Here is a 21,158-nt window from a genome sequence, read left to right on the forward strand (position 1 = left end):
GGAAGAGGCGCAGCAATCCCTGCATCAGTTCTAGAGTTGGGCTCTGGCTGTGAAGTCAGAACCGCAACATTGTTATCATTCATTGGTAGATTTAAGATCGATTATTGATATTGGACTCGAGTTAAAGTGTTTTAACCGATTTTATGCATCTGGGCAAGTCATAAAACGAATTAAAAATGAGAAATTACAGCGGTTTATAGGATTATGATTAACTCGTGTCGGAAATACAAAAGAAGAAACTTGAGATTAAATTGAGACGAAATTAGACAAGCACGATTCGAAAAAAAACTTATGTCAAATTAGGATTCCAGAACCTCGACATGAACAAGTCGAAACCCCGAAGAATCGATTTCAATTAAAACATCGAAAACCTGCAAGTATTGAATTACTCTAGAATAAGGACGAATTATACATTGTAATTAAAAGGGAATTGTTAAAAACACGATTTTTGTACTGAAACTACGAAGAAAACAAAGAAAAATGAAAGAAGAGAAACTTGCAGGAAGTCGAGGAAGAAGAAGAAAAGAAGGAGCAACAATCAGCCTCTGGAAGAGGCGCAACAGAGCTGCGATCCTTCGAAGAGGCGCAGCTGCTGCTGCGTTTTTTCTCGACGTCTGACCTCCGCTGTTTTATAAAACGATTTTAAAAGATGGATTTTAAATCGATTTTTAGAACGTGCTTTTGATATAAATCCACATTAATTGATACAAAATAAAGAGTAAAATAAATAAAACGGGATTTACACCCTCAGACTTACATGTTAACGTTGCGAGATTTAATTAAATCTGTTTTTTAGTGGTAACTCGACTCGATATATGCAAATATGAAAGTGCCCTTGAAAAAGGATTTAGAACAAATTGATTTAATTGATTGTGTAGTGGTCAAATTGGTCGGTCATGCAAACGTGACTGGTACTCAGAATGATCTGAGCTTACGTGGTCGAGTAATCAAGCACGTAGGCGTCGAAAGGCAATAGCGTGGTCTTATAATGCAAAGGGAGAAGAGAAGGGCGGACACTCGCGTGAAAAATATGTGAGGCGAATGCCTCTATTTATACTAATCACAAGGGGTAGGGTTTAGGAAAGGGATATGGAAGGAAAGATCCGGAAACAACTGACTTAGACCTTGAGAAAAGGCGCAGCGGGTGCTGCGACCCTTAGAAGAGGCGCAACAGTTGCGTCCTTTCTCGGGTAGTATTTTTCTGTGCAAGAAAACACGTTTGACAGCCTGTCGTATTTTTGGCATAATTTTTTCTACAAGACTCAGATTAAGGTGATTTTGCTGGCGTTGGAAAGCTAAAAGAAAGATCAAGAATTTTCTGTGAAATAGGCCAGACCCAAAAAAGTTGTTATCACCTTGAAAAACGGGCCTAAATGTCGGATTGTCATTTTAACTAAATGAAATGCACATTTTGTAATGTAAACTTTAAGTTTAGCCCAAAGAAGTGACATGGCACTCAAAATGAGATTGACTCATAACATTTTATGACATCCTAACCTTAGGTAGACAAGAACATTGCTTTTTGACTCGGGATTTGACGATTTTAAGAAATGAAGACGGTTTTTGACGCGGACTCCAAATGTGCTCTAATTACTGCCAAAACGACCATAATGACACCTAGATGACAACCAAGGGGTAGACACAAGTGTACGAGTTACCTTTTATTAACCGATTTACAAAACGTCATAAAATCGCGACATATGTTAAACATGCGGCCCAATCATCACTGGGTGTTTGGCGGGAGGTGCAGAAACGAGGTGTCTACAGGTTGTATGAATTAAAGGGGATATTTATGGGGTAGTTTAATTTAATTAGTATGGTTATTATAATAGATTTTAGTATTGATTATAGCAATTAATATGTGTAGGGAGCTTCATTGTGGAGCATTTCTAGTGAGTAGCTTGTGGATTGGTGAAGATAAGCATGAGGTAGAATTTTCCTACTTAGCTATGATGATATTAGTGTTTAATTATGCATTTATTGTCACTAATTGCATTTGTCTCATGATAGTTGCATTATAACATGTTTTGGAAATTAGGGTTCATCATATAAGATGACTTCATGGTAATTAGGTTAAGATGAGAATGGTAAATTGTCACAAGGATGATTACATTGCATTATAATATGTTAAAGAGAAATTAAATGATGAGAAATGAATTGGTGAAGAGTTGAGCATGATTATAATTGTCTTACCATTATGGTTGCATAGTTGTGTTATTTGGACTTGTTGGTTTGTTCTTGGTTTGGTGGACATTGGAGGATGTTGGGGGATCTTTCGTTCCGATTTTCGAGACGGAAGGCGGTTGGGAAACCGTCTTCCGCTCAAGTCACCCTTGGAGCTTCTCACTCCAAGGGGGATGTGCATATTTAGTACTTGGATTACGGAGGGACTCGTGTGGTAAGGCACGACGTCTGGCAGGGGACTCGAGTGGCACTCGGGCCCGGTACCACAGACGTGTTCCGAGTACTTTGTGTGTGTTAGTGACGTCGTGGGCGTGTCCCGGTCCCCGGTTCGTGGGGATGTGTGTTGGAGGATGATTTCCTATCTCTCATTGTACCTTCTTGGCTTCATCTTGCATTGTCATATGTTTAGGTAAGCTTAGTGTCGTATGCATTAAACATTTATATCATTAAGCTAACACTTGGGTTTTAAATGATCTATGGTGAACCATGTGGTTATTTCCGCCCATATGGGGAGCAGTGTTGACAGGTTAGCATGATTCATTCGAGGGCTTGGGGAGCGGTCTTCACTTGTTGTCACCACTTGTGTTTATCATAACTTTTTTACTATTAAACTCCGACTTTTCGATATGGTTGTAAAACTATTGGGATGATACTTGCATCCCCCGACTTGTAAACATTTAACTATAACTTATCTATTGCTTTATGTTAAGTTGGGAACTTCTTTACTTGTTTGTTCGCACTATAAAACTTGGGAAACCAAGTCTTATGATGCCTCTATGTGTTGGGAATGCCTAAAGGAAAGGATCCCAACTTATGGGGGTGTTATAATGTTAGCTTACAGATTAGATGTTCTACCTAGGTTGATTAAAAATTTGACCAAAGCACAATGATTATGTATATATGCATCTTATTTTGAACATGTTTGGACTTGTAAGTTTTGACCATGGATTAAGGGGAAAATACACTTAATCTTATTCGTCTTGCCATCATCAAAGGAGGAAATTGTTGAGACCATATTTGATTAGTTAAGTGTTGAGGATGCCTTATAACAAGTTAATCTTATTGTTTATTTAATCTTGTGCCTCTTAAGTTTTAATCATTTAGCTCAAGAGCTCTAATCGTTAATGAAGATTGCACAAGGATAATCAAAGATGAAGAATGTCATAGATTGAGTCATGGTGTTGTAAGAGATCATTAAACTCGGATAATTATCTAAGTTTTTCAAAATACATAGTGCAGTCCACTGTGGTTCCTAGCTCAGATCTTGAGGAAACTTTTCGAAAATATTTAAACTCTTAAAAATCCCTTTACAAATTTTGACAAACCTTATACACTTCTGAAAAATATGGTTTGATCATTTAAATTGAGAATAAAGCTTTTGATGTTTTGCAAAAGAGTTTGCTTGCACAAAAAGACACTTACCAAAAATGGGTTATTTGCTTTTATAAATATGGCAATGTTTATGGTTCCCATGAACATCAGCATTTATGTTCTTTCTTTATCAAAAACTTAATCCATTTTTGTTAATGCGTGGGCAACAAGATTACTTAGACTAGTAAGCTAGATTACTCATACAAGTAACTCATTTCTTGCGTAAGGAGTTCGGTCTTGCTTGGACAATAATTCGACCACTTTGATAATGTTGCTCAAACTTCAATTATTTATAGAATTTCTTGTAACACCCGTAATTTTCTAATTTCATTTATTTAATTTTTGTTTATAAGATTTAAATTTTAATCCTTATACTTACCAGTTTTGTACAAATTGTTAATTAATGCCGTTTTAAACCTTATTTCGGTCTGATTTCTTCTCGGGCCGAATTTTTATTTAAGTGACATTTTTGTAAGAGAAAATGGGAAATCGATTTTGGCGCCATTGATATATGGATTGTATTTTCGTTTAATCGACAAGTTAATTATTTAACTAGATTTATCCTTTTTATTATTTTATTTGAAATCCTTAGTATTATTATTATTTTTCTAACTTTGTTTATTTTTACAACAAAATGGAAAAGATATTTTGGGTGTTAACCCTTACCTTAACCGATTTTGCATAAGATAAACAAAGAGATTTTATTCTTATCTTTTTCTTATTTCACTCATTCATAAACTCTCTTAATTACATTATCTCATTCGATTATCTCATATCATTTCTACTCACAAAAAAATAGGAAGAAAATATATCCTACTTTAATCACAAAAGTGCCGTGAGATTCATCAGTCAGTCGTGGGATTTCGTACGGGATAATTTTACGTACGTGCCTACCTTCTCGCTTCTATATCTGCGAATTCTACGTACGTGCTTACCTTTTTGCTTCTTTATTAAGATCGATCTTCTTTCATCATCCGTTTATTCATATTCTAAGGGTAATTATCGTCCTTAATCGTTGTCGTATATTTAGTTTTGGTTTTATTTAATTAGTATATGATTTAATCATATATGATTATTTGTTTTTGGAGGCTATCGTCAAGATCCGTACAAGGACGAGTATTTCATCGATTTGGAACGCGAATAAGAGGTAACTCTTAAGGGCATGGCTCGGCATTTCATTAGTTATTGTTGAGTACTTGCTTGTTTTTGGTTATTATTGTTGTTTTAATCAAATTATGATATTTAATTTATATAATTCGAATTTTTATTCTCATGGCACGAAAGTTTCTGATAGTTCATTATATGTCAAAATATATTTTATTTATAAATTGATCATATTTAGTATTTATTTTATTAGATTTAATGTTGTTGTTATAATCGCAATATATCGATTTCTAGGGTTTTAAATTACTAATCATGGTATAATTTCATCTTTATGATTTTATTGTGGTCCTATGACAAATTTTATGACTTAATATCATAAAAGTTTTGTTCTTTTAATCTTATTAGTAATTAAATTATTATGATTTATACAATGTTTCAGGGGTTTTGATGTTTATTAGGTATTAATTCGTTTTTGATTTTTCTAATTTATGAAACCTATTTTATTAGCTCTGATAATGCATTGTGGAATGATATAAATTTTTTAAAAAATTATTTTGTGTGGAATTATATTTTGGGTTAATTTTACGGTAATAATCCAAACTATACCTCACTTTCTCATGTTAATCCAAACTACAGTTTAACTCATAATCAACCACACTAACACACACCTCTTCCCAAAATAAACCAAGTAACCGACTATTTGTGAATCAGGTAACCCCCTTTAATAAAAAAATCACTAAAATAATATAATAAATAAATAAAATAATACTGACTATTTCCTCAACACTTCACTTCATCAGTCATCAATTCAGCATCATTCACCAAACACACAAACCACCGCCACCCACACCTCTCCCTCATCACCCTCCATCTCCAGTCCCCACCACGATCTCATCCACTCCTTTCCACCACTACCACCCAAACTTCACCGACATCCACCTACTATGTCAACCATAACAACTGCCACCACTTTCGCACCACCACCAATTTCGAACCACCATCTTTTTCGCGTTTCCCGATTATGCCTTACCATCAATCTGCGAGATTATGTTGCAAACATCGTTCTCCAAAGTATCCGGCTGCATCTCAGACCTCGGGTAAGGATCTCTTGGGCAGCCTTCATCGTCATTGAATATGAGTCAATTAGAGATAGGAAGAGGGTTATGCTTACTCCTATCTTCCAAAAGATGCAACGTTTTCAATAATCTTACTTGTTATGGCAGATTAGAGATAGGAAGAGGGTAATGAGAATAATGAGGGCGTAGTTGGTACGGGAATAAGAGAGATTTGCAGTGGCGCGTAAGATTGCGACGGAGAAGGAAGCTGGAAAGGAAAGGGATTCGAGGGAGAGGAGTTCTGGCCATGGACGGTGCGTAGCGAGATGGGTTTGGAGTTGGCTGGTTGTTGTTTTGATCAGATCGTGTGGGGTGCTTAATTGGGTTGGGTTTGTTGTCGGAATTGTGCCGTAGGTTGTCGTCATTTTGTATGAGAGTGCTGTTTTGGCGGATTGGCGGTGGTGTGAAGGTGGAGAGGGTGACGTTATGACAGATTGATGGTGTGTTTAGAGGGGAGGTGGTGGTAGTGTGGTCGTGTGGACTCTAGAGGAGTTAATTGTCAGATTTCTTGGGTGGGAAGGATTTTTTATTTTTACTTTTGTTTATTATAATTATTATATATTTGTCACGCCACGTCATCAACACATCATTTTTCACCTAATATAACATGTTAAAATTAGCTAAGTCTATTTTTAGAATAGGGTATTTAAAGTTGAGGTTATTCTGAGTTAAAACGTAGTTTGGATTAATATGAGAAGGTGAGGTATAGATTGGATTATTCATATGAAATAACCTTTATATTTTTAATAAATAAAATACAGTTATGGCTGTTTTAGGAATACAATTTTAATAAATAGTATTTATAATTTTTAGTTGTTGGGAAAATTATTTTTGCTGTGTTTACTTAATTCCAGAATGATACAAATTTTATTGGGAACCGTTCTGTTAAGAAACTATTTTTAATAATTGAAATGGTGTTTTGCGGTTTTTACGATAATCTGGTTTTTAATTCGGTTCATGTATCAAATGAGCATATCTTTTTTATGAAATATTACATGCTGGCTAGAGATATTATAAACATTACTCACGTAAAATTTAATGAGTATCGAAGTTACACTCGATTTTATAAAAAAAAAAAAAAAAACAATGTTTTGGTTAAGCCGAGTAAATAATGGTTTTGAAGTTAATTTGTGGAAAATGGTATTATGGTAATTTGTCATATGATTCTAGAATGTGTATGATTTTTCTAATTTATGAAACCTATTTAATTATCTCTGATAATGCATTACGGAATGATATAAATTTTTTTAAAAATTATTTTGTGTAGAATTATATTTTTAATAAATAAAATACAGTTATGGCTGTTTTAGAAATACAATTTTAATAAATAGTATTTACAATTTTTAGTTGTTGGGAAAATTATTTTTGCCGTGTTTACTTAATTCCAGAATGAAACAAATTTTATTGGGAACCGTTCTGTTCAGAAACTATTTTTAATAATTGAAATGGTGTTTTGCGGTTTTTCCGATAATCTGGTTTTTAATTCGGTTCATATATCAAATGAGCATATGTTTTTATGAAATATTACATGCTGGCTAGAGATATTATAAACATTACTCACGTAAAATTTCATGAGTATCGAAGTTACACTCGATTTTATAAAAAAAAAAACACTGTTTTGGTTAAACCGAGTAAATAATGGTTTTGAAGTTAATTTGTGGAAAATGGTATTATAGTAATTTTTCATATGATTCTAGAATGTGTTTGATTTTTCTAATTTATGAAACCTATTTTATTATCTCTGATAATGCATTATGGAATGATATAATTTTTTTAAAAAATTATTTTGTGTCGAATTATGTTTTTAATAAATAAAATACAGTTATGGTTGTTTTAGGAATAAAATTTTAATAAATAGTATTTACAATTTTTAGTTGTTGGGAAAATTATTTTTGCCGTGTTTACTTAATTCCAGAATGAAACAAATTTTATTGGGAACCGTTCTGTTCAGAAACTATTTTTAATAATTGAAATGGTGTTTTGCGGTTTTTACGATAATGTGGTTTTTAATTCGGTTCATATATCAAACGAGCATATCTTTGTATGAAATATTTCATGCTGGCTAGAGATATTATAAACAATACTGACGTAAAATTTCATGAGTATCGAAGTTACACTCGATTTTATAAAAAAACATTGTTTTGGTTAAACCGAGTAAATAATGGTTTTGAAGTTAATTTATGGAGAATGGTATTATGGTAATTTTTCATATGATTCCAGAATATTTAAAATGGGTGTACCCAAGTTGGTAATAAGATAATAACTTATATTTTCTAACTTCCTAAATGACATTATTTATAACATCATACATTACTATTTTTATAAGATTTCTATTTTGAGAATGTATTTACTCTAAGTAAGATTCTATTTATAGAAAGTTACTATTTTTGAAAGTTGCCTTCATGGAAGGTTTCCTTTAAAGGATTTGAATAATGAAAACTTTTGAAGTTGTTTTGAATACTTATGGAACAGTTAGGTGTAAGGTTTAGAATAATAAACTCGGGATATGCTTAGTTTTGCCATTAGTTATAGAACTGATAATTTTCATCGGTGGTCGTCTGGGAGTGTTGCACCTCAGGAGTTATGTACATACACTTAGACTAGGGCCTCGCACTACGGAGTAAGACGCCGCCCTATTATGGTTTGGGAATCGCGGTACTTTAGCATTGTCCGAGTGAAAATCAATACTAAGACACTAAGCTGGCTTTCCATAAGGAGTATTTGATATTGTATCTTATACTTTAATGTTTTTGGACTAGCTTTGGATTTTCAATTGTTCAAATGCCTATTTATGTTTTTAACTTTTTCTGATGTATTGAGGTTTCATATTTCAAATAATTGTGGTTTTAGCTTTTCCTTGCCTTTAACTTGATGAAATATGGCTGGGAGAACGCCTTAATTACTCCCCCACTGATTGTGGCTGTTATGTATATAACATGACATGTATTTGTTTTGCTGGGATTCGAGGAGTGAGCTAGCGAGTAGTTGATCCTACTCTATATTTTCGTTTCTTTTGGATTGTAGAACCATGTTTTGAAGTTTTTAATTTTTTGCCCTCTTTAGCAAAAGTGGCAATTGTATCGACTACCTTTTTGGGAATGTTTCCAGTGGATAATATTTATTTTAACCCGAGTTTGGTTATTTAGTTTTATCATTGTGTATTTAATCTCATTCGACAATGTTTCTGCCACTGTTTTGCACTAGATTTCATAGGGGGTTACAGTTGGTATCTGAGCATCACTGCTCCCGACGCTCACACATTGATATCTAGACAAGAAGACTAATAAATGACTGATTGAGTTAAAATGAGATAAAAGAGAGACGGGTAGAAACCAATAAGGACTTGTTTGCTAGCTTATGTGTTTGTGTAACTCAATGGCTAGCATTGAATTTATGTCTTATTTCCCCGACAAAAAAGATGAAGGGACGAGGACATGGTGCTGCAAGGAAGATGCATCAGTGGTTTCCATCGTAAATTCAGTTTTGTTCGAGCTGCAGGGTAGATGACCAAGAGTAGACTCAAGTCTCCTAGTGGTGCAGTAGATTAAAAAAATGATTACACTGTGGATTCGTCTGATGGAGCGACCCAAGGCTGGAGTGTTTGTTTCTCAGTAAAAAGATGGAGTGACCCAGTGAACCCCCTTGCAACATTGGAAGCATGAAGATTCCTTCTTTGTTCTCAAATCTTGATAGTTTGCGATCAAGGTTCCTCTTCTTTCACTCTTACAAATCGTCATTACCTATTCTGGTAAATGAATCCTTATTTGCGATTCTTCCGCTCTTGCTTTTTATTCTCTTGAGATTCATTGGTTAGACTAACAATTTCCTTGTGAACTGTGATGGAAGTCAAGTGCGTTTGAGGTTTAGTGGAGCTTTGTTACTTTTGGTTTGAGGGTGGTGAGTTTTACCTTGAATGCCTAATCTTGAAAGAGTTTTTACCTATGGATTAACTTGAATGGTGATTAATGATTTATGAAGTTAGAGTTTAAACTTAAATGTTAGCTTGGGATTATAGGTATCTTGCATATTTTGGACTAGATGTGATTAAGGCATTAATAGTAACCATGTATAATTATTGGTTGACCTAGATTGATCTCAGTTTCAATTCTTATGCATTTAGATCGCTGAGTTCTGATGTAAGGTTGTAACCGTTGAACTTTAGGTTCTATAACTTAACTTTATTTGGGTTGATTAGTGGTAACCTTGTGAATAAGGAATGTTATTGCACAATCGCATTGTGGGTCGATTGTGTTTACTTGAGGAATATAAGATCTTGAAGTTGAGGATTGGGTACCTTTCGTGCTTTCATGTCTTAACCATAGTATATGGAATACTTTGAGGAATATTTTGGTTCGAATTACCTTAAAGGAAAAATATATTTGAGGACCTTAGACCATCGAGATTGTCTCTTAGTTGAGTTGATGACCACCTAATGTTGCAATGTTATGATTGGAATTTTGGTAGGGCTTCTATAAGACTTTGATGGAATGGTGTTGTTAGATGGTGGTTTTTGTTTGATGTTCCATAACTTGAGGAGTCTTATGGATTTGGTAACCGTGTTGCTTTGGTTGAGATCTCAGAAGAATAGAATCTTTGAGTGTGGTATGTCTTATTTTGACTATTCTGGGTTTAGAATTCTTCTCGAGTGCATGCATGTTTTTTGAAAAGTTTTAAGAGCCTTATGAGTAAACTGGATTAGTTGTGTTTTCATAACTTGTGGAATATTGCTTAGTAACATTGGATTTTGAACTACTTGGATTCTTAGCATGATGTTTTGAGAGTCGAAAAGTTATGTAATTTTGTGGATGGGAGTTCTATTAATCGATGAGATTGGAGGATATAGACTAGGATGTTAGGCAACTCTGAGGTTGGCAACTTTGTTGCCTTGTGTTGACAAGCTTGGTGTTGGTTTCGATGGAAATAGGAAATTTAGAATTTCATAGAGGAGTTTTACCAAAAATCTCGAGATGATTAATCTCATTTACAATCCTTGAGAGAGCTTTGTATTGCTCTTGAATCTTCCTTCCCTCTTATTCTCTCGAGCATCTGTTCCAGGTGATACTCCCTTAACACGTGTGTTATTCTGGAGATTTTAATATTTTTGATTTCAAACCTTCAAGTTTCACTTCTAATTTTACTACTGATTAGTGTTTAACTTTTTGTTGTTCGAAATGTCTTAAAAACCGTTTTGAAATATTCTGGAATTATTTTAAGTAAAGTTATTTAATGTCTCGAAAATCTTTCAAATGTTATGTTGTATTTACAAATTGGATTTGTCCTAAGGTTTGAAATAAAATTTACACAACTTATTTTTAGAATTTGACGTTGGTTGGATGCTAGGACTTGTCATTAAAGACGTCTAATGACTGGCCAGTACTTGCTAACGTTTGGTTTTGAGATTTGATTTTTCACATGTTAGCTTGCCTTTATCTTGGACTACAGAATTTGATACGTGCATTTTCTATAGCCTTTTTAAGCCTCTTTATGCACGTATTTCTATGCTATTATCGTAGTTTTAGCTACGAAATGCCCCGAATATTCTACTTTGGTTTGTTCTGCTTTATTTGCAGGAATGGACCCGAAAGTGGTGAAATCAAGCCTTTTATCGTCCACTTTGCTTGCATTTATAGGATGATTGGATTTGGAGCGGGAAATACTGCTGTTACGGGATGCGTGAAGTGATTTCGGAAGCTAAATCACCAAGTCAATGCTGAAATTAACGAAACAAGTAGCTGGCTGAGTCAAAGTCACTCGATCGAAGGTTTTTATGATCGATCGAGTAGTTTTGGGATAGCATAAGACTTCGATCGAGTGAAATCCTTGTTCGATCAAATTGCGCATAATTGGAGTTTCTCGATCGAGTAGGTTTTCTACTCGATCAAGAGGTTTTGCTATGAATCTGTTCGATCGAGTAGTTCTAAATTGCTCGATCAAGTGATTCGCTAATGGGCTTGGGCTGGTTTAGTTTAATTTCGTTCTCTAGGTTTTAATAATTGTCTTTCCTATAAATAGGAAAGACGACATTAGGTTTTGGTACCACTTGATACTTCACATCATACGTTACTTTTCTTTTTACTATTGAACACTGTTTCTCTCTCTTTTTCGGATCTAATTCACTGTAACTCTCTCTTTCTCTTTCTCTCTTATCCTTTTTCTCTATTATCTCTTTATTATGTTGATTATTGTTTTATCTTTCACTCTTGCATTATTCACTAGTATGCGTAGCTAATTCCCCCGCTAGGATTTAGGGGATTCGATGATTTATTGTTAGTTGCTAATTAGGTTTACGGATCTTTCATTACTATCATGTCTATGTTGTTAATCACTGCAATTAACTGTAGCTAGCTACTTGAATAGATGCATTTAGCTTAATTAATCTTGGTAAGCCTTAACCTAGACCGGAAGGTTGGAAGGGGTGACACCTACAGTAAACATTAGGATGCTTTAGTGAGGGCGGAAGCTAAGCTAATAGTATTTTAGGTTGAATTGAGACCAGAAGGAGATGTGAATTGCCCCCTAGACTGATACACGCGAACGATCTGCGACCTTAGCTTCAATTAACCGATATTCATTGATGACCCGACAATTCTAGTTCTCTTTCCCCTATCGTTAATCCCTCTTATTCCTTGTTCTCACTTTAATCTCCCTTAGTTTAGTTCAAACAATTAAAAACCCCCAACTGTGACCGTAGACAGACTAAATTAACAAGTAGATAGTGACCGCCTCCCTGTGGAGATCGACCCTACTTACCGCTAGCTTCTGTTAGTAGTACTTAGGTATTTATTTTTGGTACTAAAACGACGGTATCAGAATTCTTGTTCGCGACAGGTATTCTCTCGTACCAAGATATTAGACAAGTGATTTCGAGACTAATAATTTCTAATTGTTCAATTTTAAAAATTGGTTTAAAGATTGTTTTGATCTCAACAAAGACTTTTCAAATATATTTGTCAGCAGAAATATTTAAAAGTCTTTGTTCTTCAAATCTTATTTTACTACTTTGAAGTTTCGAAGACGAAACTTTTTCTTGGTGGGGGAGGTACACCTGCAATTTTCTAATCTCACTTATTTAATTTTTGTTTATAAGATTTAAATTTTAATACTTATATTTACCAGTTTTGTACAAATCGTTAATTAATGTTGTTTTAAATCTTATTTCAGTCCGATTTCTTCTCGGGCCGAATTTTTATTTAAGTGACATTTTTGTAAGCGAAAATAGGAAATCGATTTTGGCGCCATTGATATATTGACTGTATTTTCGTTTAATCGACAAGTTAATTACTTAACTAGATTTATTCTTTTTTCTCTTTTATTTGAAATCCTTAATATTATTATTATTTTTCTACCTTTGTTTATTTTTACAACAAAATGAAAAAGATATTTTGGGTGTTAACCCTTACATTAACCGATTTTGCATAAGATAAACAAGAAGATTGTATTCTTATCTTTTTTTCATTTAACCCATTCATAAATTCTCCTAATTACATTATCTCATTCGATTATCTCATATCATTTCCATTCACAAAAAAATAAGGAGAAAATATACCCTACTTTTCACACAAATGTGCCGTGAGATTTATTAGTCAGCCGTGAGATTTATTAGTCAGTTTTGGGATTTCATATGGAATAATTTTACGTACGTGACTACCTTCTTGTTTCTTTATTTCCAAATTCTACGTACGTGCTTGCCTTTCTGCTTCTTTATTAAGATCGATCTTCTTTCATCATCCGTTCATCCATATTCTAAGGGTAATTATCGTCCTTAATCATTGTCGTATATTTAGTTTTGATTTTTATTTAATTAATAATTGTTTTTGGAGGCTGTCGTCAAGATCCGTAAGAGGGCGAGTATTTCATCGATTTGGAACGCAAATAAGAAGTAACTCTTAAGGGCATGACTCGGCATTTCATTAGTTATTGTTGAGTATTTGCTTGTTTTTGGTTATTATCGTTGTTTTAATCAAATTATGATATTTAATTTATATAATTCGAATTTTTATTCTCATGGCACGAAAGTTTCTGATAGTTCATTATATATCAAAATATATTTTATTTATAAATTTATCATATTTAGTATTGCTTTTATTAGATTTAATGTTGTTGTTTTTATATTCGCAATATATCTATTTCTAGGGTTTTAAATTATTAATCATGGTATAATTTTGTCTTTATGATTTTATTCTGGTCCTATGATAAATTTTAAGACTTAACATCATAAAAGTTTTGATCTTTTAATCTTATTAGTAATTATTATGATTTATACAATGTTTCAGCGATTTTGATGTTTATTAGTTATTAATTCGTTTTTGATTTTTTCTAATTTACTAAACCTATTTTATTAGCTCTGATAATGCATTATGGAATGATATAATTTTTTTTTTAAAATTATTTTTGGTCTAATTATATTTTTAATAAATAAAATACAGTTATTGCTGTTTTAGGAATACAATTTTAATAAATAGTACTTACGATTTTTAGTTGTTGGGAAAATTAGTTTTTCTGTGTTTACTTAATTACAGAATGTTTCAAATTTTATTGGGAACCATTCTGTTCAGAAACTATTTTTAATAATTGAAATGGTGTTTTGCGGTTTTTACGATAATCTGGTTTTTAATTCGGTTCATATATCAAATGAGCATATATTTTTATGAAATAATACATGCTGGATAGAGATGTTATAAACATTATTCACATAAAATTTCATGAGCATCGATGTTACACTTAATTTTATAAAAATAAAACACTGTTTTGGTTAAACCAAGTAAATAATGGTTTTGAAGTTAATTTATGGAGAATGGTATTATGGCCATTTTTCATATGATTCTTGAATATGTTAAGAGCCTTTTTTATAATAAGTATTTGACTAAAATTATTTTTTCATTTTAAATATTGGATTAATGTTTAAAATGGGTGTACCCAAGTTGGTAATAAGATAATAACTTATATTTTCTAACTTCTTAAATGACATTATTTATAATATCATACATTACTATTTTCATAAGATTTTTATTTAGAGAATGTATTTACTATAAGTAAGATTCTATTTATAGAAAGTTACTATTTTTTGAAGTTGCCTTCTTGGAAGGTTTCCTTTTAAAGGATTTGAATAATGAACACTTTTGAAGTGGTTTGAATAATTATGGAACAGTTAGGTGTAAGGTTTAGAATAATAAACTCATGATATGCTTAGTTTTGCCATTAGCTATAGAACTGATGATTGTCATGGGTTGTCGTCTGGGAGTGTTGTACCCCAGGAGTTATGAACATTCACCTAGACTAGGGCCTCGCACTGCGGAGTAAGACGCCGCCCTATTATGGTTGTGGAACTGCGAAACTTTAGCATTGTGCGAGTGAAAATCTATACTAAGACACTAAGCTAGCTTTCCATAAGGGGTATTTCATATTGTATCTTATACTTTAATGTTTTTGGACTAGATTTAGATTTTCAATTGTTCAAATGTTTATTTATGTTTTTAACTTTTTCTGATGTATTGAGGTTTCATATTTCAAATAATTGTGGTTTTAGCTTTTGCTTGCCTTTAACTTGATGAAATACGGCTGGGAGAACGCCTGAGTTACTCCCCCACTGATTGTGGCTGTTATGTATTGATAGGACTCATTTAGTCGTAGTTAATTGGAGCAAATTAGTATGGTTTTGACGGTTTGAAGTAGTGTTTTGGAGTTTAATTGCAGGTTATTTGTTAGCAAGCTTTGGTTAGCTATTGGGCCGGTTTTACAAGTTTAAAACAGAGTCCAAGTTCGAGGAAAGATTGGCCCGGATAGTTATAAAGATACCTGAGACGTGTGCGCTTAAGGTGCACTAATTGAGCGCGCATAACAGACGCGGCAACAGCTATTGCGTGACCTGTGTTCAACCTGCATTCGACCTGTGTGCGACCTGTGCGCGACTAGAGCGCATGCTTTCCATTTCAGCGTCCAGCCCCGCGTGATAATAAAGACTCGTGTTTTGTTTCCTTATTTGACTCGGTTTGTTCCGATGAATTTTATTATTATTATTATTATTACTATTATTTTTAGTAGTTTATTTCCTACTTTAATTATTTACTATTTTACTATATAATTTGAGAGGGGAATTTTAATAAAAAACTTACACAACTTTGAGAAAGAAAAACCCTATTATTGTTTTGAGCAGACGATGTGTAACTAATCTTTAGCTTGGATTCAAGCAATTGAAGCGCTCTTAATACGATTGTGAGTTTGAATGTTTTAATTTCTTGTCTTGATTATTGTGAATTGCTTAGTTATTAATTATATGAATGTTGATTGATTATTGCTAGGTGTACAACTAGTGATTGATTTCTTCATTCTATTATTAGTATTGGTAATTGAATTGGATCTATTGATTAACTCTACGCTAGTAACAGCTAGGAATTAATATTGAACGGGATACGTTGATATTAGTACTTAGAAGCGATTCACATAAATATCTAAAGTGCAACTGGATTGTATGCATTATTTATTCTCTATCGAGTTCTCTATTTTATATTGCTGCTGTTGAATTAAATCTTGAACTGGATTGTTAAGGTTGTTTAACAGTTAGGGTTGATTAAAAACGGGATTCGTTTTAATTAACTATTTGCAAGGAGAATTGCAATTTGTCATTCACGATAGAGTAATCGAGATTAGTAATTGAAACCTTCTTACAGTGATCAATTGTTATTGAGTGTGGATATATGCTTGGATCTAAGACCCTTTTAAATCAATTGATACACCGAAAGTCATTAGTTTTATTACTCAATTTGCATTAGCTATTAATTTTAGTTTATTAGAAAATCAACTCAAATTCCCTCCTTTTTGTTACTACGATATTTAATGTAATTAAAGATCGACTGTTCCTACATTATAAATTGCATAAATTGTTAATCTGATTCCCTTGGGTTCGAACCTTATTTCCGCTTTACTACTGTTTAGTATTTGGAATTAAATGATATAAATTGTTAATTTGAGGCATACGACTTTAGCCTGTTAAATTTTGGCGTCGTTACCGGGGTATTGGCATTAATTATTTTTTGTGTTTTAGTGTAGGTTTATGCATAATACTCGTATTTCTAACCTGAATCTCGAGCCTTTCGTACCAGAGATTGAGCATACTCTTTTCAGGTTACGAAAGAATAAACGAGCTGCAATAGTAGCTGTTCCTGAAGGCAGCGAGTTCGACGATCTACATTTAGACTCTGAATATTCTGAAATTTCTGAACAGCCCGAACCTTTGAATATGGCTAGAGAGACCCGCACTCTAAGGGAGCTCATAGCTCCAAATCGTAACGTTCAACCATTGTGCATCACTTTTCCAGCATTGGATGGTGGAGTTACTTTTGAACTGAAATCTGGTTTGATACATCAATTACCAAGTTTCAGTGGTATGAGCATTGAGGATCAGAATAAAAATCTTTCAGACTTTCATATTGTGTGCACTGGTATGAAGCCACCTGATATTACTGGCGAGCAGTTGAAATTGAGAGCATTTCCTTTCACCTTGAAGACAATGCGAGAGACTGGTTAAACTATCTCCCACCGGGAAGTATCACTACTTGGGTAGGTATGAAGAAGGCGTTCTTGGAGAAATATTTTCCTCATTCTCGATCATCTCAAATTTGAAAAGAGCCATCGACATGTTGAATGCAGAAGACGGGGAAACTATGTATGAGTATCTTGAGAAATTTAAGAAGCTCTGTGCTAGTTGCCCTTACCATGGTTACTCTGATCAGGATCTCATTATGTATTTTTGTGGTGGACTGAACCAAGATGACCATCGCATGATTCACTCTGCTTGTGGAGGAAATATAGCCAACAAAAATCCAGATGAGGCTTGGGAGGTTATTTCAGAGCTAGCTGAGACCTATAGACGGTTTGAGAGGAAACCATCACGAAGAGGAGTAAATGCTATGGGTGTTAATCCTGGTTTAGAGGAAGAGGTTGATAATATTGTTTCCACTCTCAATGACATGTTATCTGGGAGACAAATGGCTACTGTTTGTGGCATATGCGCTACTGAGGGTCACCCTAATGATTTGTCTCCTTACTTACGAGAAAGTGGCCAAGAAGAGGTGAATGGTGTTTGGGAGAGTACTACAAATAACAGGAAATGGGATCCATATTCCAAGACCTACAATGAAGGATGGACGGCTCACCCTAACTTTCGTTGGGGAAATTCTCAAGCCGGTCCATCGTCTGGCACTCCTAAAGGTCAGTTTCTCCAAAGACCACAAGGACAACAATTTAATCAACAAGTATCTCAACAAGCCGCTGAACAAGCACCACCGAGTTCATCAATGTCCACGGAGGATATGATTCGGGCTCTTACTCTCAGTGTTACCCAAGATAGAGCAGATAATAAGCGAAATTTTAAGAATCTTGAAAATCAGGTTAGTCAGCTGGCTACTGCAATTAATCGGTTGGAGGCTAGAGATTCTAATGCACTACCATCTCAAACGGTGGTGAATCCAAAGAATGTGAGTGCAGTCTCTTTGAGAAATGGGAGACAATTAGTGGAGGCTGAGAAAGTAAAAAGAAAAGTCAAGGAACCGGTGATTCATGAAATAGAGGAAGAGATAGTGATCAAGGAAGGTGAAGAAGCTTCTATTGTTAAGGAGAAGAAGCAAATTCCCTCTTCTATGCCGGTGGTGGAACCGGAGGTACCCTTGCCTGATGCACTTAAAAGGACTCACCACTTTGAGCACGACAAGGACATTTATGAAGTATTCCAGAACTGTGAGGTAAATATTCCCCTTCTTAATCTTTTGAAAAGTATTCCTAAATATGCAAAATTCTTAAAGGAGTTGTGTACTATTAAAAGGAATAACAAGTTGAAAGGGGTGAAGAAAGTGAAGGTTAGTGAACATGTGTCCGCTATGTTTCAAAGAAAATTACTCACTAAGTGTTGTGATCCGGGCATGTTCACTATGCCTTGCACCATTGGAAACACTAAGATTCAAAAGGCCATGCTAGATTTAGGAGCTTCTCTTAATGTGATGCCTTACTCCTTATATGAATCTATGAAACTTGGTCCTCTACATGCTACTAGTGTTGTTATCCAGTTAGCTGATAAATCGAATGTCTACCCGAAAGGGATTGCTGAGGATGTGCTTGTTTTGGTTGATAATCTTATTTTTCCTGCTGATTTTTATGTGCTAGACATGGAACATGATAAACATACGGCTCCTATTCTGTTAGGCAGGCCATTCTTCAAAACTGCTAGCACTAAGATTGATGTGTCAAGTGAGTCTAAGACTATGGAGTCTAGTGATCATGTAGTTCAGTTTAACATCTATGATGCTATGAAATATCCTGATGATTACCACTCTTTGAATTTTATTGACATTATTGACCCTTTGGCCTAAGATTTCTTTGGTTTTAATGGTGATGATGAGTTGTAGATAGCTTTGGAAAATAGTGTGGATGGTCAAGAGGTAGAATATGCTTTTTCTGCTGACTTGAAGGAGGTTGTGGCCGATTTACATAAGTTGGAGGAGCTTCCTTTGGATTTTAATAATAAATTGCCATTAACTGTTCCTTCGGAGAAATTGTTGCCATCTGTTTTGCAGGCACCTGTGGTAGAACTTAAGGCTCTACCTGAGCATTTGAAGTATATTTTCCTTGGTGAGGAAGAAACACTTCCTGTTATCATCTCTAGTAAGCTCACTGAGGAATAAGAAGCAAGGTTGAAAGATGTACTTGTGGAGAACAAATTAGCTATTGGTTGGACTATTGCCGACATCAAGGGCATTAGTCCAAGTACTTGTATGCACCGGATTTTGCTAGAGGATGATGCTAAGCCGGTAAGGCAACCACAACATCGATTGAATCCTCCTATGATGGAGGTAGTGAAGAAAGAGGTTCTCAAATTGCTTCAAGTAGGTATGATTTATCCTATTTCTGATAGTAAATAGGTGAGTCCTACCCAAGTAATCCCTAAAAAGTCTGGGGTAACCGTAGTTGAGAACAAAGATGGTGAGCTTGTACCCACTAGGATCCAAAACGGTTGGAGAGTTTGTATAGATTATCGTAGGTTGAATGCGGTAACTAGAAAAGACCACTTTCCTCTTCCCTTTATTGACCAAATGCTTGAAAGACTAGCGGGTAAGGCTTATTATTGCTTTCTAGATGGATATTCGGGGTATTTTCAAGTAGCTATTGCCCCTGAGGATCAAGAGAAAATCACATTTAATTGTCCTTTGGTACCTTTGCGTATCGACGTATGCCTTTTGGACTTTGTAATGCACCTGCTACCTTTCAACGATGTATGGTTAGGATATTTTCTTAGTATGTTAAACGTTTCATTGAGGTATTTATAGATGATTTTACGGTGCATGGTGATTCTTTTGATACTTATTTACACCATTTATCTCTTGTTCTTGAGCGCTGTATTGATACTAACCTTGTTTTGAATTCTTAGAAGTATCACTTTATAGTGGAACGAGGTATAGTACTTGGACATGTTGTGTCTTCGAGAGGTATTGAGGTAGATAACGCTAAGATTGATACTATTTCGTCTCTACCTTACCCTACTAATGTTCGTGAAGTTCGATGTTTTCTTGGTCATGCAGGTTTTTATCGCAGGTTTATCAAGGATTTCTCTAAGATCGCTTCACCCTTATGCAAGCTGTTGCAAAAGGAGACAGATTTCATCTGTGACAAGGCTTGTAAGGAGGCTTTTGATGAGTTGAAAGGTAGGCTTACTTCCGCTCCAATTATTCAAGCACCGGATTGGTCTCTCCTCTTTGAGATCATGTGTGACGCGAGTGATTATGCTTTGGGAGCGGTGTTGGGTCAAAAGAATGGGAGGGCTTCCCATGTAATTCATTATGCATCCATGACCCTAAATGAAGCACAATAAAATTACACCACAACTGAGAAGGAGCTTCTAGAAATTGTTTTTGCTTTGGAAAAATTCCATTCCTATTTACTTGGTACGAAAGTGGTGGTGTTTTCTGATCATGCAGCGCTGCGCCACTTGATGGCGAAGAAAGAATCTAAGCCGAGATTGATAAGATGGATTCTATTGATTAGTGAATTTAATTTGGAGGTGAAAGACAAGAAGGGAGCAGAAAATGTTGTAGCGGATCATTTGAGCAGGTTAGTGGATGTTGATGCAAATCCACATGAGAAAAATCCGGTGAAAGGATTATTTCCTGATGAGAGCTTGTTCGCTATTCGTTCCGTAGAGCCATGGTATGCCAATCTTGTAAATTTTCTTTGCTCTTCTAAATTTCCACAAGGTTTTTCTAAATCTTAAAAAGACAAGCTTCGTAGTGATGCGAAGTAATATGTGTGGGATGAGCCTTATTTGTGGAATCATTGTTCCGACCAAATCATAAGAAGGTGTATACCGGAGAATGAGATGGCCTTTATCCTTACATTTTG

General features: G+C 34.5%; 1 protein-coding gene across 1 annotated transcript; it reads left to right on the plus strand.

Moving 5' to 3' along the window:
• Positions 1-17,407: 17,407 nt before the first annotated feature.
• Positions 17,408-19,447, plus strand: LOC141631911 (uncharacterized). The gene is made up of 2 exons (XM_074444516.1): positions 17,408-19,045; positions 19,172-19,447. The coding sequence occupies exons 1-2, from the start codon at positions 17,408-17,410 to the stop codon at positions 19,445-19,447; spliced, it is 1,914 nt and encodes a 637-aa protein (XP_074300617.1).
• The last annotated feature ends 1,711 nt before the right edge of the window (positions 19,448-21,158 follow it).

Source organism: Silene latifolia, chromosome Y (assembly GCF_048544455.1).
Source record: "Silene latifolia isolate original U9 population chromosome Y, ASM4854445v1, whole genome shotgun sequence".
NCBI classification, from domain to species: Eukaryota; Viridiplantae; Streptophyta; class Magnoliopsida; order Caryophyllales; family Caryophyllaceae; genus Silene; species Silene latifolia.

Excerpts from the sequence above, each read along its gene's own strand:
- LOC141631911 (XM_074444516.1), top strand. The coding sequence starts at position 17,408 with ATGTTGAATGCAGAAGACGGGGAAACTATGTATGAGTATCTTGAGAAA. Across the intron at positions 19,046-19,171 it reads CTATGGAGTCTAGTGATCAT|ATAGCTTTGGAAAATAGTGT; the intron begins GTAGTTCAGTTT and ends GATGAGTTGTAG.